Raw genomic sequence first — 22,940 nt, forward strand, 5'->3', positions numbered from 1 at the left:
CGCCGCCGCCGCCGTCACGTGCCCGCCTCTATATAAGCGGCGGCGGCGGCGCGGGCCGCTCCCGGCGCGGGGCGGCAGCAGCACCATGGGCCGGCGGGGCCGCGCCGCGCCCGCGCCTCACGGCGTCCCGCCGCGCTAGAGCCGCCGCCATGGGCTCGCACCTGCCGCCGCGCCCCGAGCCCCAGCTGGTGCTGCAGCTGGCGGCCGGGGCTCTGCAGGCGCAGAACTTGGAGGCGCCCGGCGGCGGCCTGGGGCCCGAGTGGCAGGTGCTGCTCGGGCGGGCGGACGCGCTGGCCTTCGGCGGGCGGCTGCACGAGGCGCTGCCGCTGTACCAGCTGGCGTCCCGCCACCAGCAGCTGCGAGCCGAGCAGCTGGAGAAGCTGGTGGAGTGCCTGGCGCAGAGCGTCCGGATCAAAGAGGGACTGCCCGCCGCCGGGCAGCCCGCGGCACCCCGCGAGTGGGACGTCTTCAGGTGCCGCAAATGCCAGGGCTTCCTCTTCGAGCCCGTTTCCTTGCCTTGCGGACACACGTTCTGCAAAAAGTGCCTGGAGAGGGACCGGGCGCCCGAGCCCCGCTGCGTGCTGTGCAAGGAGGCGGGCGGCGCGGCGGCCGGGCAGCTCCTGCGGGTCAATGTCATCCTCAGCAACCTGCTGACCAAGTGGTTCCCCTGCCAAGTGAAGGCTTCGCAGCTCCGGCACGAAGGGAACCTCCTCTACAAGGAGAAGAAGCTCCAAGCCGCCCTGCAGAAGTACAACGAAGCGGTCAGCCTAGGTAAGGGCTCCCTCTCCCCGCTGATGGTCCCCGGCTCCGCGCTGGGAGAGATAACTTTCCACCGGCCGGGGCTCGCTGGCTCTCCGGCGGCTCTCTTTCCGCCGAGCCCGGGGCTGGGCCGGGGATACCCCGGTGTCCGGGAGCGTGCCGGGGACGCGCTCCCGCTCGCCGCCGGCTCCCCGGGCCGGGTCCTGGGGCGGGTGTCCGGAGGGGCCTGGAGGGCTGCCCCAGGAAGGGGTCTCGGCTCTTCGGCCCGCGGTGAAACTGGGTCAGGAGAGCAGCGGTTGCGTAAGCCCGAGCCTGCGGTCCGGCTGGGCTCCCCCCGGCCGGCGCCGTTGTGTAACCGGCGGGGAGCGGAGCGCCGCGCCCTGGGCATCCCGCCGCGCCCCGGGCCGGGCTCCGGGCGGGGGATCCCCCCCGAGCAGCCCCGGGCGCGGAGCAGCCGCTCGCAGCCCAGCGGCGGGGAAGCGTGCCGGGCTGCGGGCGTGTCCCGCACCCCCGGCCCGGCCCCGCGCTCCCTCCCCAGCGCCGGGGAGCGCCCGCGGGGCTGCGCAGGGAGAACTTTTGATGCGGTCCTTCTCATGCAGTTTGAGGAAAAGTGACTCACGGTGCAAGTACAAAGTAGAAGTTAAAGGCATTATAGGGAAGCGTTTCGCTTGAATGAAAATGTTTCCGAGAAAAGTGCCCAGCCTTCTCCCAGCACGCGCTGTGTCTCGGTGCTGCAGTGGGTGTAACTCGGTGATGATTGTAACGCTACCTGATTCTTCGTGCTGTCCCTTCTTTTCCCGTGTTTTGAGCTCTGGCATGAAAAGACCCTAATTTATCACTTAAAAACTTTGATGCTACCAATTTTGAAACTCTTCCCTACAGTATCACAGCATTCCTCCTGCTGTCTTAAATTTCTCCTGTGTGTCTCTACCAACCATCTGATCCTCAGTCAGTGTTGGTAATTTATTGTGTGAGTGTCTCAGCATTTATTTATGCAATGTTCTCTGCAGTTATATAAGACATGGCTGGCATTTTGTCTGGAGTTGCCCAAAGAGGTTTCCAGATTTAATTTAGTGCATAGTTATTTAAAAACTGGATGTTTTGTGGTTTTGCGCAACTTGGAAGCACCAACATGTGTTTAAAAAAAAATTTTAAATGGGGGAATAAAGCTTATGTAACTAATTTCTTTTTGCCTAATCAACCACTTTTTCTATTTCCTACAGCTCCAAATGACCACTTACTGTATAGCAACCGGTCCCAGATTAACTCCACTTTGAAAGCTTGTGAAGATGCGTTGCACGATGCAGAAACGGCGTGCAGGCTCCAGCCATACTGGTTGAAAGTAAGTTCTGACTCCAGTTACTTCTTTAAAACCTTGATAGTGCCCTGAAATGGTTAGAATGGTCAGGCAGTGGAATCTGAGCGAGGCTTTAAGTCCTGTAACTTTTGGACTCCTGCAATTTGCAGACATTTAACCTTTATATTCTTGAGCTTCCTGGGGTGAAGAAAGAGAGTGCTAGTCCTGGAGAATGAGCCATGCTGTTATCTTTGACTTGGATAAATATCACTTTTGTGAACTCTGTAAAACTTGAATGCTAAGGACAAAATGACTATTTTAGAAGGTGGATGTAGGAGGGAATTAGATGCTTCCAATATCACTTGGCCTCAGGTGCTGTGAGAATCATACTTGCATGAGTGGAAGAATATCCTGTTTATGCTTATAGTTTTCAGGACTGTTGTGTTTAGATTCCCAGGCACTGGTGGTGTCTAGGTGTAAGACATGGTTATAGTGATTTTTCCTGTCTAACTTTTCCTTCTTCAGAAAGATCTTTTGTACTTTCCCTGTGGTTTTATTGCATATTCTCTTGACAAAAGCTGCAACTGTGGATGTGTTTCCTTGCAGGGTCACCTAAGGAAAGGACAAGCATTAGCTAATCTGGGGAAAACAGAAGAAGCTTTAAGGGAGTTTCTATTCTGCCTTGCTCTAGATACTGGGAACAAGACAGCCAAGTCTGAGGCACAAAAGGTGAGTTCCCTAAATCATCTGGATCTGCACAATTGTTTTCACGGGCCTCTTTTAAAGGAGGATATGATTTTTTTTATTTTCCTCTCTCTCATTACTGCAGAGAGCAGGATGGAGATAAAAATCCAGACTGTTGTTCACATTTGAGTTGTGTATTGCTGATCTGAAGATAGGAAGGTAGCAAGAAAATATACTCAGCAGCCATTCAGTGGAAACAGTTACAGTGTTAGCATCAAAAAATTTGAAGGAAAACGGAATTGTTAATAATTGCCACCCACAGACTATTGTAGTTCTCAAATTTCTAATTGATTCCTAGGCTGGGAATCTATTCCCAATGCTGGAGTGCAGAAGAGGGGGAGTTGCTATTGAATGATGTATCAGGCCAGAGACTGGCAGAACACAACACGCAGCACTCATCAAACTCCACTTGGGAGCAGCAGCTTCCTTCCTACTGCCAGTCATGCTGCCCGGGTGTCAGTGCGTGCAGGAGGTGTGAAGGAGGAAGCAGTCAACAAAGGAGGAGCAGTTTTAAAATAGATTTTAGGGTTGCTAATAATTAATGCTAAATAAGTAAAAAAATGGATCTGCAGTGAGGTTTTTTTCAGATGCAACCTACAATGTGTGGGAATTCTTATATGGCTTTTGTGAATACTACTGTTTTGCCCACCCCTCAAATTTCTGATATCCTGTCAGTATTTTGACATTTGATGATTTTTTTTGTTGTTTGTTGTCATAGTTAAAAGGCTCAGTTATGGCAATAAAAATATAGTAGTTTTATTTTCCTTTATGGCAGTGTATTTATGCCATTCTCAGTTACTGGTGGGATGGGAACATTAAGGTTTCTATGTTTCGTAGCACATAAGGCTTTCTAAGCACAGTAGGATTCCTGCAGTAAAACTCTATTCACAAAGGTAACAGAGTATAATGGTTGCAGTGAAATCAAATTTCACTGAATGGTTGCAGTGAAATCAAATTTCTATCTCATTTTATATATGGTTGATATTTCTGCCTCTGAGGACTTTTTTGTCACTGATGTTTGAGGGCTTTGTTTGCTTTTTCCCCCAGTGGGTTCCATGCAGTCTTTCATTGTCATTGTGTCATGGTTTGTGCTCACAGTCATGCTGGAAGACTTTCTGTGCACTAGAGCAAAAAGACCAGAAACAAACAGATATGTTTCTGAATTCTGACTCCAAATAGCTGTTTCCAAGACATTTAATTTCTGAGCAGTGGGGTTCTGAGAAAAACTAGGCTTCTTATGACTGAAAGAATTACTCGTGCACTCATCAGACACAGAGTTCATCCATGATGCAATATTTTACTGGGTCATTTCCAAGGCTGGTCACATAACAGTGACATACCAGGTTTTACCAAATTCTTTGGGTGCAGTTGTGATGTTCTGCTTGTATTAACTGTCTGCCTGTGTTAGTTTGGACATAGTGTGATCCTGTGAAATCCTTTTTGGCTTTAAATAGAAATCTCAGCTGTCATGTGGCTTCCTCAGGCATCAGCAGGATCACCTCAGTAGTATGTTGAAATTAGTTTTTGAAGTGTGAATCTTCTATTTAGGTCTGTTTCTTTCCTTAAATATTCATCTGATAATCTATGCCATACAAGAGGCTTCAAGCTGCTACTTGAAATAGATTCACTTATTTTCTCATAGAAAATGAAAAAAATGGCATTTTTCTACTGCCTACCTTTTTTGTATTCTCACATAAGTGAATTAAAAATAGCTACAGTTGACAATATCAGACACATTTACCCAGCTGATCTTGGATTAAGCCTGTGAGATGAGTGCTTTCTGTACTAGTAAACTCCACTGAAAGATGATGTGCAGCAAAAAAAAAACCACCTAAAAACAGTTCAGAAAGATGTTAACAATTTCTGGTGAGCCCTGAACTGCAGGACAAAGAGGACAAAGGCATGTGTGTGTCACATCACAGAGAATGGTTAATAACTCTGTGGGCTTGTTTAACTCTGAAATTGTTTCTTGCTGTCTGTTTGGCCTGTATTGCATTAGCTCTTGCACTTTTTGTTCCTACCCTAGTTTAAAGGGCTCTTTAAATGGTTTTAACAAAATCCTAGATGCTTCTTTCAGCTATTCCCTTACTTGCTTTTTCATGTAGAGGTTGCAAGGAAGGAACTAAGCAGTGAAGTATTCTGTTTTATATCACAGCTTCTACTTAGTTTGTTTTCACTCATCCCGGGAAATGCTCAGGAACACTTACCCGATATCCTGCAGCTGTTGTCACATCACTCTAGATTAAAGGGGAATCTCCTAAATTCAGTGGGATCTGGAGGCACCAGCCATAACCTACAAAGGTTGCTCAAGGTAAAGATCAAGTCTGATGTGTGGTTCTTAATTTGTGTGTGTTTTGTGTTCACATTGGGAAGCCTTCTCTCCTTTTTGCCTCTGGGAGACAGGAGGATACATTTCTTAAATTTTTCCTGAGTTTCAGAACATACAAAACAGTGTGAACTTACTGAAGTCTCCTTATTTGACTTTTTTTCTTTAACAGAAGTCTTCTGATAAATTTTATGTCAGAATTGAGTGGGTTCTACTCCTGTAATTGTTTTTAGGTCTTTCAAGTAGTTGGTAGTGGAAAGGGGCCTCTGTAGATTGGCTCTAGATACCCTCAAAAACTGTGAAATGCTAAAATCTACAGCTTCAACTTGAGCTATAGCTGGTGATGCCAGTAATGAAGTCATTCTGTCCTCAGTCTGTACAATACTTAGAGGTTATTGTAGAGCTACATAAGATATGTTAGCTACTTCATAACTTTGGTTTTGCAGCTGTAGTTTTGTAAAGGGCTGCAGAAGTTTACATTCATAGGTTGGTAAGGATCACTTCTGCTTTACTGAGACCTGAACTTTGGGATGGGGTTTGCATATATGGTATATTTAGGAGAAAACTTGGCTAGTCCTAACAAACAAGTGGAGATTTTGAGCTGCCTTGTTGAGACTGATAAGAAACAATCAGTGACATTGCCCCATGGAAAGGCTGTTAGGATATTCTGGCAAGAATGACCATGACTTTGCATGACTTTAACAAAGCCATTCAAGGGAGAGTTCACTCATCTTTCTGCATGTTACACATCACAATCCAGTCTTGGGTCCATCCAGGGAGGTGATGTTACAAAGCTGACAGGTGATGTCCTGTGCAGTGGCTGCTCACAGGATGTCCTGTGCCCATAACAGAATAAACCCTGAATGGTTTATCCTCTGAGAAAGGAATCTGCCTTGCAAGTGGAAGCTCTGGGCATTTTCTCTCTTATAAATTTTGTATTTTTTTTACTGCTTCCTTAAAATGAACTGAATTGGGTTTTTGTTTTTCTGTTGGTGATACCATCACCAGGATGTAAACAATATGCATTTTACCATAGGTTCAGTGATAACAATATATTTAACATGAGATCTAGCCATATTTCTGCCTCAATCCAATTTTACAACCTTTGAGCTTTAAAGCCACACAAAAGGGCTAAAACCACTCAGTGGTGGGGAGGGGAAATCAAGTTTGTTTGTTGTTTGCTTTTTGGGGTTTAAGTTTTTTGAATTAGGATTAGCAATGTTCAAACTCTTGCTTCTTGACCTACAAAGTCCTTCCTGGTGAGCTATAATATTGAAGATTTTTGGCAGGTTGGGTTTTTTCCTTACCAGGTTGTTGGAAGATTGGTCTAATGTCAGTCCTCTCTTCACACAGGTCAATGTGGAACAGAAAAAGGGTTTTTCCATTCAAGAGGAACCAAGTGTAACTACTTCTGGTAGTTTGAGGAAATCTATACAAATTACAGAGAGCAAAAAGGACTGCTCAGAGGAGGAGAACAAATTCACCTCTGTGCCAGAGTCTACTTTTCTCCTCTCTGAGAAATGCAGCCTCCTGAAAAGGAAGTGCTGCTCAGAGGAGATGCGAAATTCCGAGGTGCCCTGCAAACTGATGAAGAAAGGTATGTTTAACTACAGGACAAGGTTCCATGGTGTGCCACCCATGGAATCTTTTCTTCTGTAAGATTCAGACAAAGAGGGACCAAATTCCACTTTACCTTTTATATTTTCTCTTTTGTCTAATCAAGACATGCAGGTTGTGGAAGCTTTACTGTGGATAGAGAGAAAAAAAAGCCTAAAGAGGGGCAAAGAAGGTTGGGTCATGTGCTTTTCTCAGCAGAGCTCTGAATATTTTAAAGAACATCAGTGTTGCACATGGTTTTAGCTCTTTCTATAATAATTCTAAAAGTTTAAAAGAGCAACCTCTATTTTTTCTTGGTACCTGGCTTTGTTTTCATGCAGTGGGATGTATTTGTAATGGTATGAGAGAAGAATTTGTCTCGCTTTAGACTTTCAGCACTAACAAAAAGTGTTTTGACATTGATTGCTAATGCAAGGCCAGATTTATCCCTCTGTAAGTGGGTATAATGTGACCAAAATTAAGGGGAGATGTGCTGATTTGTGCCAAGGCTGAATTTGAGGTTTTGCCTAGAAATTACTCTAATGATGCTTCATGGTTGAGTAAGTTGCAAGTATATACAACAGACATTTAAATATCAGATGCTGGTGTAAATACATGAGATGGCATTGTGTTTGCATGGTTCTGTTCAACTACATTTATTTTTTTTTCTTATTGATAGACATAGTTGATATTAGGGAAAATAGTACTGGACAACATATTCCATTTGAAGTTGTGGATCCATCAGATTTGGACTGCTCCCTGTGTATGAGGTGTGTTCTTTTCTCACAGATATCTATAGCTTTCCAGCTGTATTTTCCTCCCTTTTATGACCTAGAGATTTTCTAGCTTGCTTGGTACTTACTTTTGCCTGTGACATGAAATTAGCTTTTACTGTGATTGTTACTCCTGTGATACATTTTTAGACCTTTGGTTCTGAGCACTGCTGATGAATGGGGACTCTTTGGTCTTCTCTGGGTTAGTGATTGCTTTGGAAAGGGCACACAAAATCACGTGGGGGTTAAGCATGTCAGAGAAGGTGTCTGAAAGATTTGCTCTCACCACTGACACAGTACACAAACCACAGCTCTCACCTGGGAATTAGTAGAGCTTTTTGTTTGTCAGAAAAGCACAAAATACCTAAAGAGACCACATCCAGTGAATATTTGAGTGTGCATGTGAAGTACTGTGTTGCTGCTATTGCAATAGGAGGATCTTGTGAGTAAGTAAGAGTATGTTTTAACTCTTGCTTGAGATGTGTTCCTCACTTTACTGAGGCAGTCACTCCATTTGCTTGAAGATTTCTTCTTCCATTAATGAAAATTGTTGTTAATAAAGCAACAGTTTTTCTTGGGAACAGCAATGCCTTGGTAAAACAAGTAGGAGTTGTCAACTGCATCTATTTTACTACTTGTTTTGTACAAAACATTTTCACTTTAGCAAATATGTTATGTGGGGGGGTTTTACTGACTTAGAAATATTGGGAAGGTGTTTCACTTGCTGTAGGGGGTGTTGCTTGGTGTTTGGTTTTTTTAATGACCCAGATTTATCTATAATTCATGTTGGGGTTGGTTTTGCACAATATTTTAAAATTGTTAAATAGCAGATAGCCTCTTCAGGGATTTACTTCTGAAGGCTTGTGTTTTGAGAAATCTGGATTTTGTTGTTTGTATGCAGAGGAGGAGGCTTCAATTTGTTTCAGACAAACTGAAAGCTTTGAGGACCAACTGCTGTATTGTCTAATTTGCTTCTGCTTGGAATAAATCAGATCTGCCCCCTCTCCCTCTGCCTGTCTACAGCTGAAATATGTTCCAAAAGTTTGTGCAGCTGTCAAAACACTCAATAATGCAAAGAGCAAAACTTTCCTCTAACAGAAAGCCACACAATTAGTCTTAGATGGTTTAGTGATTCTGCTTATTTATCATCATGTCCACAAAGCATTTTTCAGATGTTTTAAATAAAAATAATTCATCCTACTTTCTCATCCTCTGTTAAATCAGAAACAGCCAGACTACAATACATTTGTAAAGGAATGACCCAAGGATTACTGTTTCCCTTACAGAATAGAGGATGGTATAGGTGCTGTGCCTGGAATTGTAGTCCCAAATGCAGGCTTTGCCTTAGAAGGATGTTGGCTTTGTGTAACATCACTGCCCAAGGAGGGCTTGTGCTCAGGAAAGCTCTCCTAAGATCTTTCTGGTTATTTATGCAGACCCATTGTAATTACTTCCTGCCATGTTCTTCAGGAGCCTTTTGGGGTTTTGGTTCCTGAATGCTTTGGACTAATTACCTAGTAACCTACTGACCTGCTCACAATTAACTGCAGGAGCTGTTATTAACCTGTTTGTCTGTTGGAGTGGCAAAAGTGTTATTGATCTACCTTTGCTCCAGCAGCAAGCAGAAAATACAAAGTAGTTAAAGCAAGGTACTAGTGAGAAAAGAAGGAACATTGTTCTGCAGCAGCTTTGTTTCTGTGTTACAGCAGCTCAAAATAATGGCTTGGCAAGTCTTGGTGTGTAGTGTTCCTTTCTGCAAGTCATGGAGCTTGTCCAGGTCCTCTTGGAGTAGTTAGGAAAAGCTGCTGCTGGCTTTTGTTGGAGCTAGGGCAGGCTCAGGAATCTTAAGAGGAGTATCTTGTCTTTGTGCTACATTTCAGATGAAGTCAGTCCCTACCAAATAATTACATATGCAATGCAGTGCTTACTGGAACATGGGGTAGAATTTAGTGTTTCACATAGTTTAAGTGAGGTTTTGTTCATGAAACAGTTAACAAGTGTTTTCAATTACACCATCAAGTTGCAATAAGATAGGTGTGGCATTTTAGATACTATTTCATATGTTCCATTGCTTAAATGTCAATGTTTTTAGTAACTAATGACATTTAATGAGCTCTCTATAGCAGTCTTGTTAAAAGCCAATTGTGTTCTTAAATACACTCATCTTGTCAAAGATGCTAATAACCCTGGGTTTATGTGTTTTAACTTCCATGTTTAACAGAACATAGTGTACTGTTTTGATAAACTAATACTTTTAAGAAAAATTAATTCACTTAAATTATAATGAGAGTAGTATTTAAGTCCTTAAAATGTTCAGACAGTATGTTATAAAATACAGTATATTCCAGACAATTTAGTTTTTAGATTTGAATGGTTTATATTTTTAAAAAAACTTCTGTATTATTTACATCTCCTTAAGGTCTTTATTGACAAGGAAACATGACTCTGCAGTATTACATAATCATAATAAGGAAAAAAAATCTTTACATGAAAATAAGTGTCATAGAGGCCCTTGAAATGGGTAAAAAATAGGTACCATGATATTCTGAGGACCTGGCCTTATATATTTAAATATTCTTCCAGATAAAACATGAACCTCCTGCCACTCATTTTCCAGAAAAGCAGTCCCTTGAAGGTTAAAAACTCTATTAAAAGAAAAAAATACCCATTAGAGCTGGCAATAATAGAATCATGCCAAGTCCCAGTATATTGTAATTACTCATGTGGGCTTTACTGCAAATAGGTATTTTGTGCTTAGCTCTACTCATACAAGTAATCACAAAATTTCAGTAATAGTTGTGGAAGGATTGCTCAATTTCATTAGTGAAGTCAGATGATCCAGCTTCTGGGTCTGTTTATTGCTCACACAGGAAAATTAAATGCTGGCTTGTTGGAAATTTGTGACAATATTGTCCCTCACATTCACTGAAGTCGGAGTTCATGGGCTGCCTTTCATGTTGGGTGGCAATAACAAAGTCTGTAGGGTGAATAAATACAAAAGTTGGTTGGAGAAATTAAAAGCAGGAAGCAACTTTATCCCTGTAGTAGTCAGTAGTTAAGTTAGTGAATGAATTCTGGTTTTCTTGGTAGCAACTTTTTTCTTTTACTTTAGTACACGATATTGTTGTCTTTTTGCTCTTGGATTTTCCAATCCAGGCTCTTCTATGAACCTGTCACTACACCTTGTGGACACACCTTCTGTCTCAAATGTCTGGAGAGGTGCCTGGATCACAACCCAAAATGTCCCCTGTGCAAGGAAGGGCTCTCAGAGGTAATTCTTGGATTTTTTTTAGCATAAGTTCAAGTGCAAGTGATAGGGACCACTTCATCTTCAGACAACCTTGATATTTCCCAACACAAAATAAATATTTCTTAACTCAGGAAGAAGATGACTTTTAAAATGTTCTTGTGAGTTGCCAGGCTTGGCTAGTCTCTGTTCGAACCTTAGGACCAGGCCTGTGCTTAGAAAATCTGTAGGTGATTTTTGCTTTCCAGATTTCCTAAGTGAATGTCTGTAACACAGGGAATAGTTAAAAGAAAACAACTCTTCAGTGGCAAGTTTGAGAGATGATAGACTCACAGACATCAGAAAATGGGGTGATGCCCTTTGCACAGGCACCAAACACTGAAGTGCTGGATGTTCTAACTGCTTGTGTGTGTTCTTACTGCAGTGCTTGGCTATGAGGAAATACTGTAAAACAGTGCTAATGGAGGAGCTAATAGCCAGATATCTTCCAGAGGAACTCACTGAAAGGAGAAAGATTTATGAAGAGGAAATAGCAGAGCTTTCCAAGTACGTAATCCATTTATGTAAAATCCCATCTCTAATTCTGCTGCTACTGGCTGTGAGTGGCTCTGGCTGCTGTGGAACACGAGCTGAGATGCTGATGGAGCTTCTTTCTCTGTACCATGTGATTTCAGAGAACAGGGTTCAGGGGAAATTGTGCTTGAGTGAGCATAACAACTAAACACTGTGCTAAAGAATAAAGAGAAGTAGAAGAAATCCAGAAGTTGCTTTATAAACAAAGTACAAAGCAATGTCTGCTTTCAGTGGACCTCTGTAAAAGGCACAGAATGAGAAGCAGTCAGGATGGGGTTTGGAATATACTGGATAGGGAAGGAATAGGATTAAGGGAAATAAAATAAATAGAAGCAATACCAGAGATCCAATAATGCTTTCACAAGCAAATCCAGAAAGCTTAATGAAAAAACTGTCTGTTAAGTGGTATATAATTTTCTGGAGTATTTAGTCAGTTAAAGGGAAAATAATTTTAGCTTTTACCATTCCAGTAAGAATGGAATTAAGCTTTTACCAATAATTTTAGCTTTCTTTATTCCATTAAAATTTTTATTCTAAAGATGCTATAATTTCTATTTAAAGATGTCATCATTTTAAACAATGTGAGACTTGTGTCACTAGTTTGGTAAAACATCCTATCTGATTTTTCCTTTCTTTCTTACAGCCTAAATAAGAATGTTCCCATATTTGTGTGCACCATGGCCTATCCTACAGTCCCATGTCCTTTGCACATCTTCGAGCCGTGCTACCGGCTGATGATCCGGCGGTGCATGGAGACAGGCACCAAACAGTTTGGGATGTGCATCAGCGACCCTGTCAAGGGGTGAGTGAAGACCCTGGAGGCACCTTCTTAGTCTGGAGCCAGTGGAGAGGTGCAGAAAGATCCATGGCTGTAATACCTGTGGTAGTTTTCCAGTAGAGAAAGTTTCTTCCTGATCCTGCAGGTTAAAGACATTGAGGAGACAGAAGTTTTTCTTTTGAGCTCTGACTAATATGATGGTCTGTTCTCTCATAACTGAATGTGTGTCACATGTGGCTGAGCTGCAGACCTCCTGTAATACATGAAAAAAAGTGTATTTTTCTCCTGATTTTAAATCTGCTGACTGTGTTGGCACAAGAAATCAAAATGGCAATAAGGTGTGTTCTTGGGCTAAATTTCCTTAAATTATAGGATATGTTTATATCCTTTGTATATTTATAGTGGAGGCTGCAGAGGTATAACAGGACCTTCTTAAGGACTGGCTAAGCATTTACATTGAGCCATTTACAGTCAGTCTTAGGTAATTTGACTTCAATGTTCAACTCCTTATTTAGTTTTTCTTCCTTCTTTTTATGCTATAAACTTACTGGGTATGTATACTCTGTGAAGAGTATAATTTGCAGAAAATAACCCTCTGCAAAGTAAAATCTGCTGAAATTGTGCAAAAACCTTTTTCTTCATGGATTTCTTAGTTCTTCCATAATGCTAATATTCTGAATTGCACTTGTTCTTCTGTACAAACTGACTGAACATGTTAGGATAATGGAGAAGGTTTGTTTCTGATCTGTGTATCTTTGCGTTTCATAAGATGTTTCCTGTATTCCAAAACATCCAGTTAGCATTAATCAGATTAGACAGTCTGAATCTTCCTGATAGTTTTGCAAACAATTGTGGAATAATTTGAACTGGAGCAGGTCAGTGCTATGAACAATGGAAATGAGCTGACATTGGTAAATACCTTTGTGGCAGGGACTGGCTTGTATGGCAGCTCTGTGGAACTCAGGGTGGAGAGAATAAGATTTGTTTACTTGCTTTTGTTCTGATTTCAATAGGTTTGCAGATTATGGCTGCATTCTGGAGATAAGAAATGTTGAATTCTTTGCTGATGGTCGCTCTGTTGTAGACAGCATTGGCAAGAGGAGATTTAAGGTGATCCAGCACAGCCAGCGTGATGGATATAATACAGCAGATATTGAGTACATTGAGGATCAAAAGGTAAATTCAGAAATGTTTCATTTAAACTGTATTACATTTGAAATTCTAAGCATGTATGTTTTTAAGGAGGCTTTTTTGGTAGAAGTTTATAATAAAACAAATTTGTGGTATTTAATAACTGCTCGTGGTTAAGGTGGGACACATACTAGTTAGCACAAGCATGCACACACACTGCCCATTTACTGAACAGTGTTTCCTGGAGGTATTTGTCAGAGGACCAGACTAAGTGAATCCAGGATGAGATCTTACTGCTCTTCTAGACAGAATAACTGCAGTTTATAAGAGGGTGGAGGGGGAACCCTACACCATTTGTATGGGAGCCATTTAAAAATCCCTATTCAGGCAAGCAGCAGCAGGATTGGGTGCACCATAACCTTCAAAATTGCTTGCATTAATTCTTAAGAGCTTTTGGTATGTAATGGGAAGTAGACATTGTCTACTCTGAGGCTCTACTGAATTTTTTTTTTTAAGTTTTGCACAATCTTTTTTTCTGTTTTTGTGTGCTAATTGTGTAAAGGATTTTTCATATGAAAATCCAGAAACTGCAGATTCTACAAATAGATATTTTTGGTTTAGAATACAGGCAAAGTGAAGAATTTGGATAGGGGAGGGTCATCAGAAGGGAAAACACCAAATGAGCTCTCACTATTTATTCCAGAACTCTTTTGGCATACTTTTTTTTTCTTTTTCCTTACCCAATCCTGAAAATCCTATGCCTTCCCCAACATGCAGACTGAACTAACAGTAACCTCCCCCCTCTCATTTCTCATTCCAGGTGCAAGGACAAGAGTATGCTGCATTACTTGTTCTCCATGACTCTGTCTATGATCAGGCCTATACGTGGTTTAACTCCCTCAAGCAAGCACTCAAAAGTCGAATTCTCAGTCATTTTGGTCCAATGCCAGCTAAGGATCCTGACCCACAGGTATCCACAGTCAGTGGCTTATGTAACTTTTCGGGACAGAAATAGCAGGGATATCCGATAAGCTGGCAGGCATTGTGTTTTAAGATGAAAATATGAATACTCTGCATTTACCCCACGTAAGCTGAGCCTCTAAATTCTGTTGCCACACACCAATGGTAGCACAACTGCAAAGAAAGAGTTCATGTTTAATGTTGATAACTTTCTGAGACTTTTTATCTCAGTGCATTAATCCCAGGAGACTGAACTGCCTTTTTGCCTGCTCTACTTGCCCAGTTAAATGACTGACAGTAAATAGGCAACTGGAAACTTGTTACTTTTGTTAAAGGACTGCAAATAAGGGAATATAACAACGAGCTAAATATGAGGTAGTGTCATAAAGTATGGAGAAGACAGAAATCGCAAAGATGTGGGTCAGTAATAACATGGGAAGAAAACAGATTTTTGAAAATCCAGAAGGCTCAGCCTATAAATTGTTGCTGGTAATAGAAATGCATCCTATTTGAACATTCTGTTTTTAGGAAAGCTGCAACTTGTTTGTAACCTGTTTCAGGCCAACCAGTAATCACAAGCCACTAGGCTGGCAATGAAATTATCCACTTGCTACATGGCTATCCAAAACTGCGTTCTCAGAGTTAAATCCTCAAAACCAGGACCTTACCAGCCGTATGAATCCTGACTTCTAATTTCTTTTTTTGCCCCCGCCTGCAGGCTAACCCCAACGGGCCAGCCTGGTGCTGGTGGGTCCTGGCTGTGCTTCCCCTGGAGAACAGAGCCCAGCTGCCCTTCCTGGCCATGAAGTCGCTCAGGGAGCGCCTGAGCGGCATCCGGCGCGTGCTGACCTTCATGGCGCGCGCCAGGCCGCGGTGACGGTGAGCGCCAGAGCTGGGCAGCCCCTGGAGCTTCACCCCACTGCAATAATGTCTTACAGATCTGAGTGTCAGGATGCTTCAAGCCTGAGGTTCAAAGAGAATGACTTTATAAAGAGCAGGGGATGTTTATGGATACTTCAGTAGTTTCCGTTTGGAACTGAGACGAGTATTCAATCGCTGCACTGCTAAATTAATAACAAATGTGATAGAACAAAAAGTGATCTTGTTTGCCATAAACCTTTTAAAAATCTTAAGGGTTTTTTAATTTATTTTATTTTTATTTTTTAGTGGATAAAGGATAAACTGTGCAGTTTAATGTGAAGCAGAAATATTAAGGTTAATGCATTATTTCAGTGAACTGCAAAGTCTTTTATTCAAATGGTTCAGGTTTTATATAGCATTGTGTAAAATAATGTTCACAACTTCTGTTTGATAATTTATTTTTGCACTATGATTTTTTTTGTTTCAAAATGTATATTATTTATGTGTTCATTCACTAAAGGAAAGTGAGCTGCTCTATTTATAGTGTTTTTACCCTGTATTTATGACTGGGGGCAAAAATTATGATTCTTGCAGTGCACAAGCAACTGCTTTGATAATTTTTCAGTTATTTGTGTTCAAATACTTTGAATGTTTTTCTACTCATCCCCAGTTCTACTGTAGCTTAAGAACGCCCCCAAAACATCCTGCCTTGAAGTCTTTAAATACACAGATTGTCTGAGTTAATTCAAGCACAGCTGTTGAAGGTTCATCCTGTGCTCGTGGAGAGGTTCCTGATACAACCAAACAGTCAAGCACCTGCTTAAGTATTTGGTTGTGCTTGGGTAAATTCAAGTCCTGATGGTTGATGTCAGTGGGAATTGACCATAGTGGTGACAGAAGGATCTAACCCCTAATATTTCACAGAACGGAATAACTTGAAGTTGAATTTTTATCTGAACTCTTTCTTGCAAAAATGGACAATGGCTACAAACAACTGCAAAGAAAGAGCTGCAATATATGGAAAGTGGCTTATCCTAGAGAAAACTGGAAGTACTGGTGTCATTTCATTGTAGGTTAATACATAGTTTGTTTTTTTTTTTTGTTCCCATCAATTCTTGTTGCTGTTAAGATGAGTTTTATTTCTTTTAACTGTTTGGTGGGATTTGGCTTTGGAGTGTGTGTATGGGAGGGGGAGGGGGGAGTTATTTTGAACTGTAGGACTCAGAGGGTGGTTTGTGTCACATAAGAAGGAATATGTTGTAATAAATGCTATTTATTTCACCCCAACCTTCAGGCTTCTGTTAGCTTCAAATCTCTACCCAGCCATTGCTTTTCTCTTAAGAGATTGGGTAGTGTTGCTAATAATAGTTATCTCCCAAGGAAGGCAAGGGAATTTTAGTGTGATTACTTCTAGCTATAAAGCAGGTAAAAATAGGGCAGAAATGAGAACAGGAAGTATCTTGGTTTTGATTTTTTTTTAATCAACAGTTGATATATTTGTTTTGCTGCTTTTATTGCTTACAGTGTACCATTTTCTGGGACTGCTCTTACCTCCATCTGATTTTTGACTTTCACTGATTTCAATGTGAGCAAAACTGGGCCTTTTTTTCTAAGCTACTCTTTTCCTTTTCAGTGGCAAAAACTAGAATGAAGTGAGAATGTTATAGAATGCTATAAATTTTCTTGGGTTTTTTAATGCAGGATAGCACTCTGCCATTTCATGCCTTTATGAGAAAAATGCAGTAGGATTTAATGTAGTTTTTCTGCATGTTTTTCCATTATCTCATCAGAAATATTTGTTAGTTAAAATTAGTTTTCATAAAGCTACCTTTGTTCCCCTTTTGTTAAATTCTGTAGAACTTTTTTATAAGGGTACCAAAGAAGCAAATGGAAGACAAACATGTTTCAGCCTTGTGGTGCACATGGAATCTGTATCCTGTTTGCATTGAGCTACTTTGGAAATGCTGTGACTTCCTTCCATTCTGCTGGATTGCTGCACTTCCTCCATGGAATGGTATTTGGCATGCTGTAAACAATGTATAAAAACACCTACATCTTCTGAACAGTACCAAGTGATGGTGGCTGACACCTGCTATGGCATTTTGTGTTCATAAGTCAACAAAATGATTTCTACTTGTTTGGAAGTGAAACTGCATTAAATGCAATTCTTCCACAAACCATTATGTACTATTGCAGAGCATAAGTGTCTCATATTGCTCCCACAGGAAAAAAAGCTTCCACTTTTCTTACTCTTATCTGTAAGAAAAGGAGCTTAAATACCTAATTTAAACTGTTTTCTCACTGATGTAATTATTTTTTTATCCTGCACGCTGTGTCTTCTACATAATCATTCTGCCTATTTTGTTGTTTTAGAAAAGATGTCATGGAAAGAATCCTTGATTTTAAAGATGAATATTGTCTTTTCTGTTAGCCTTGAGTAAAGCTGCCAGAATTTCCAAGCAGAGACTTGTGTACATGCCCTGCATCGTGAACACCCAGTGCATTTGTTGCAGCCTGGAAACACTGGACCTACTGCATGTAATGCAAGCAGGTGATCTGCATATGCACAACAAATCAAAATTCCATCTGCACAGGTACAGTAGCATTCTTGCTGGGGCTGCTCTATGGCCACACATCCTAGATTAATGGCTAAAGTCTGCAAATTCCTTCAGAAATGAAAACCAATACTGAGAAAGATAGATGCTAGAGAGCACAAACCTGTCCAGGAAAAACTGGACAAGGAGTACCCTTAGCCTTCATTATGCTGAGATGGTAAGGATTCAGTAATGGTGTTTAAAATTTAAAAAAATCTAAGTTTGCCACAGTACCACCGATTTTTTCAGTTGCATAAATAAGTACAAAGATGTAAATGCAACATTTATCACAGGCATGAATAAACAGCTGAACAGATTTAAAAATACCTTCAGTTTAATTATAGAAATAGCATTGATCAGATAAAGTACTAATTGGGGGAATATTTTAGTTAGGCTGCTCACATTTTTCTAGACACCAAACCCAGTTTTATAACCAGTCTTGCTCATCTGCTAAAAACAAAAAACCCAACAAAAGGAAATCATGATTCAAACTTGCATTTCCTGTGTGGTCAGAAGTATTGATTAATTGTTGTGGGGCATAGGTAATGCACAGGCTGCTTAGACAGTAGTTCAGTAGTTTTAATAATGAAATGATAAAATGGTGTGATAGGCCTTTATGCTAAGTCTTAAGTGACATTCTGGTGTTAGCTGTAAAAGTTCCTCTTGCGTTTTTTCTGTAATTCCTTGAAGTGCTGCTATCTTCCATGACAATGTAGCAATAAGAGATACCAGCTACCAGCTGTCAGACGTGTGGCTCCCCCGTCCTTCTGTCCTGCACCACTGCTCACTGACAGAACACCTCAACCATGGATTTATTAATCCAAAGATTGTTTTAACCTAAAAAAAAAAAAAAGTGGATTTGGATGTAGCAGGTCTGTGTTAGTCTGTGCTGTAGAAAAAGAGCTTCATAGAGTTGAGTTCTGGTTTAGATAGTTCTTTTCACAGAATCGTAGAATCCCAGGTTGGAAGGGACCTCAAGGATCAGCTGGTCCAACTTTTCTTGGCAAAAGCATGGTTTAGACAAGATGGTCCAGCAGGCTAGCCAGCCAAATCTTACAAGAGTCCAATGCTGGGAAATCCAACACTTCCCTGGGAATATTACTCCAATGGCTGATTGTTCTCATTGTGAAATTTTTTCTTTTTAATGATTTCTACTTGGTGCTGAAGTTTTACTGGTGTTTAAATCAATGACAGGAATTGTATTTAAATGCAATGTTTAGGAATGGAGAACATGTTCACAAACATTTAAAAAAGAAAGTGAAAATTATCTATAGGGGTTTTGTGCATAAAAACCCCATGGACCTATATGCACTTATGGTAGTGCTCCCCATTTCCCCCAAGTCCTACATCAGACAAACACAATCCCTCTTTTCAGCCCCTGCTTAGTTCTCATTTAATTCACAACTGAAACTGTAACTAGTGCTGCATGTAGTTTAGGAGCTGGGGTTTATTTAAAGCCTAGTAAATCACTGAAAGTCTTATGGCAATAGCAAAATGGTAGTTTGGGCAAAGTCACTCTCTTGAAACACTTTGCTAAATAAATATTGTCTGAAAGAAGAAAGAAACTAATCTGCTTAGACAGGATTAAAATGGTGGATAATAAAAACCTGAACTATTACATTGACTTACTCATCCAGGTATCATGTGAAGTGCTTACTGATGTTGGATTTTCATAAGGTCTAAAGTAACCCTCACATAGAAGTGCCTGTATTCTGTTATTGCCATTCTTGAGCTTTTTAATAGTCATAGCCATATATTTTATAAATATAAAACATATGCAGCTTTTAATCTTTACATTCAGTTTGCAGAACAATGGTTTACAGAGCAGAAGTGTAGCAAAAACAATGTAATAGCTTCTATAATTCCCTGATAAGGAACGGGAGAAGTACAAAAATGAGGAGCAAAAGACTATCTGTGTAAGATGTCTTAATTTAGAACCATATACTTGTCCAATTTAATTCCATCAAGCTATGTGGTTACAAGAGTGCCAGAAATATATCTATCAAGCCATTTTAAATAAAATGTTTTGTGGACTTGTATATTCCATTTGTTTGTAAAACATCCTTTTGTGCACTGTAATGAACTTGAAATGAAACTTAAGTTATACTCTCATATCACTGGACAGAATACTGTTCAGCTACCTCTACATAAGTTTGAAGTAATTTGTTTTTTTCCAGATTTGTTTGCATTGTCATATAAAATATATTTTAAAACAATCATAGTCCAAAGAACCTGTATGTGTTTGTAGATGTACTTATAACTATGTTGTACCAACAAAGTCTGTGTGGAGAGTTGTTTCCTAATTAAAATTTTTGTCTTCTTTACTCTTTGGCTTGCATAACAACTACAGAGGCAAACAAATATTACAGGGGAGCTGCTTTTTGCAGGTCTTTTAGATAAAGGAACAAAGAACAACTGTATCCAGCAGTCACACAACAACACTTGAAGTCAAGAAGCCAGACCATAGAAATTCAGTTGTTCAAACCTCAGATGTTGTATGACAGCAGGTGCTGCTGGTTTTTGGAGGGGGGGGAGTTTGGCGTGGTTTTATTTCCCCTCCTCTCTTTGTTGCTGTGGTAAAGTGAAAAGGATGGGAGCTGAAGAAGGCCTGGCTTACTGCACTGCCCTGCACTTCTGTGGGCTTTGGTTCCTCTGCTGCATTACTCTTTGCTTTACAGGTTGCTGTGATTTAAACCTATGCCCAGGATACTTTTTCATTTACTGTTTCAGACAGGAGTGCTTCCCAGCCACATTTAAGCTGTGTCTGTGTGGTGATGAAAGGATTGTTCTCAGTGATGACCTCTTCGGAAGTTCCATAGGGCTACCAAACTCAACTTCACAGAGAAAGCTAGGGAATACCTTTATTCATAAACCTAATACTAAGAGTTTATTCTACAAGAAATATGAATATTTGAAATTTTTTTGCAAGTTACATACATATGGGCTGCTTCATTTGCCTTGTCATTTAAGAAAGCTGCAGCATGCTTGTGACTTGCTGCCTAAGCCCCAGCCACTCTGGGGTCAGAGGTTGCCTTGCTGGCCTCTTATGTAAGCTTGTTCAGGCTCTGCATTTACTTTAGAATCCAGGGCACAGGCTAAGGCCTATGGTGAGCCTACAACTCATTTTGTCAATGCCTCTGTTATCTATGAGAAAGTATATTTATGTCTGATCAGAGGAAGTTTTGGTTGGAGTGCATTTTCATCAGAAATAACAGTAAATAATCAAAACTGGACCTTTTTCTTGGAATGTGTTGATTTAAACTATTGTTCTGAAGTCATAACTTTAGTTTTAAAAGCTTTAAGAGTGGTTATAAAAAAGTGGGGTTTAGATGCAATATGAAACAGAATTTAACCCAAATATAGGATAGCAAAATATTTCCCAACTACTTTCTCACTATGTCCTCGTTTTATAACTGTACCTACACAGATTGATTCAAATGGTATTTGAAATATGCTAAAGTCATCCACACTTACATAAGGCTTCATATTAGAATGATCATTAGCAATTTTGGATGATTTCTATCCTGTAAAGCAGTTAAAGGAAAGCCACTGTTTCCAGTCAGCCTTTGCTCCCCATTCCCTGACACAAGACCCTGTGCTGGATTTGCTGTGCATGGCATCAGGACCCTGTGCCATCCTGGGCAAAGGGACATGGGACCTGCCTGTGACCTGCCCCAGCTTCAAAATGCTGTCAGTAACATGTTTTTATTCTGCAAAAGATGCCACAAAATCCTGGAACTTCTGTTAATGTGCCATGGTTCTCTGTGTGACTGGGTGAAAGGTATAATGGCAGCAGTTTTTATCTTCCAAAAGAGGTGCTGACTTCTTAATTTCAACAGTTCTTTAGCCTCTACTGTAGGAGCCAGAGACTGCCTGGTCTTTGCTCCATACTACACAACCAAGGATAAGGTAAGGAATGCCATCTCTCAGCCTCTTAGCCATGTGTACAGATGAAAGAAGACTAGAAACTGCTGTACTAAAGTATGGGCTAGGATGGGTTTTGAAAGGTCTTCCTGATTTTCAAACAGGCTTTTCTCATCAGTCACTAATATCAAGCTCTCTAAAACCTGCACAACAGAAGAACTGGTTATGTCATGCTTACTAGACAAGAGTAATGCTATATTTTAACTACACAGATCAATTGTATTTTGATACCAAAAATTAATATATAGAGGCTACTAGAAAACTGATGGAAAGGTAGCTTTGCTATGAAGACCAGCCTTCAGCTGACAAGTACTAAATACTTTACTTCTCAGAACAGGATGATTTTCAAGGTGCTAAAGCCCAAAAATCACTGGCTGGAAGAATCTATATAATGAAAGTATGCACATGCTGTCAATACCTGTTTTATGCTAGCGTAACATCTTTTGTTTCAGTAGATCTGCTCTTGATTTATAATTCCATATAAATGAAAGGAGAATTAAGCTATTTATGTAAGGGACTTTATATAACTGACTTATGCTGTATTATGTGATGGCAAAAAAACCAAGCACATGTCTCTTTTGTGTTTTCTATGAGCTACAGAAAGATTTTGTAAAAGTAATGCTAGCAATAAACAGTTTTCTCTATGAGACAGTAGAAATTCATTCTCATCCACAGGCAGGTTTTATCATGAGTAGAATACAGGGTAATAGATGATACGATAATGTGGAAGGATTTTAGCAAGTCTGCAGACAGTCTAGAAAATGTGAAAGCTGCACATCACAATTTAGACTGCAAATCAGTTCAACAAAGCAATTGTTATTCAGGCTCTTCCTTGGATGAGTCAATGATTTGTACTGTGACTATTAGTACTGAATGTACCATCTAAAATTCATTTTGAAAGATTACTGAAGCATTAATGATTTTAAAATTGGTTCTACAAGTATTTTTTATCAATGAGAAGTCCAAACACTATCAAGGCTAAAGAGCATAACACAGGGATTTTCAACATAGTGGAATTAGGGGGTTTTTCACATGCTTTTACATTGTTTTACTCCTTAGTGAACAATGACTATATAATATTTAGGAAATCAGGGTCAGTAGAGTAAATGCTTCTGTAGCAATGTGGCAGACACACCTTTCATAACTCATAAAGTCACTACTGGAAAGGCACAACTGGGTCACAGAAGTGCATGGTGGGATGCTGCTTTCCAGTTATGCAACCAGGGTAACTAAAGGTTAGAGCAAGTACTTGAATAACGAGCTTTTTGCCAGAAAGAGTGGAACAGAAAAACAGTGTTTTTAAATGCTGGCTTCTGAGCAGCAGCAGCCTAACGTGTCTCGTTAGGAGTCATCAAACCGAAATAGAACCGGATGCGT

At 40.5% G+C, this 22,940-nt stretch overlaps 1 protein-coding gene across 1 annotated transcript; it reads left to right on the plus strand.

Moving 5' to 3' along the window:
- The first annotated feature begins 57 nt into the window (after window positions 1-57).
- Window positions 58-19,964, plus strand: LONRF3 (LON peptidase N-terminal domain and ring finger 3). The gene is made up of 12 exons (XM_064426746.1): window positions 58-771; window positions 1,983-2,101; window positions 2,663-2,785; window positions 4,956-5,111; window positions 6,480-6,723; window positions 7,402-7,492; window positions 10,652-10,766; window positions 11,167-11,288; window positions 11,959-12,117; window positions 13,107-13,269; window positions 14,045-14,194; window positions 14,903-19,964. The coding sequence occupies exons 1-12, from the start codon at window positions 150-152 to the stop codon at window positions 15,059-15,061; spliced, it is 2,223 nt and encodes a 740-aa protein (XP_064282816.1). The 5' UTR covers window positions 58-149; the 3' UTR covers window positions 15,062-19,964.
- The last annotated feature ends 2,976 nt before the right edge of the window (window positions 19,965-22,940 follow it).

This window comes from Passer domesticus, chromosome 7, assembly GCF_036417665.1.
Source record: "Passer domesticus isolate bPasDom1 chromosome 7, bPasDom1.hap1, whole genome shotgun sequence".
Classification (NCBI taxonomy): Eukaryota; Metazoa; Chordata; class Aves; order Passeriformes; family Passeridae; genus Passer; species Passer domesticus.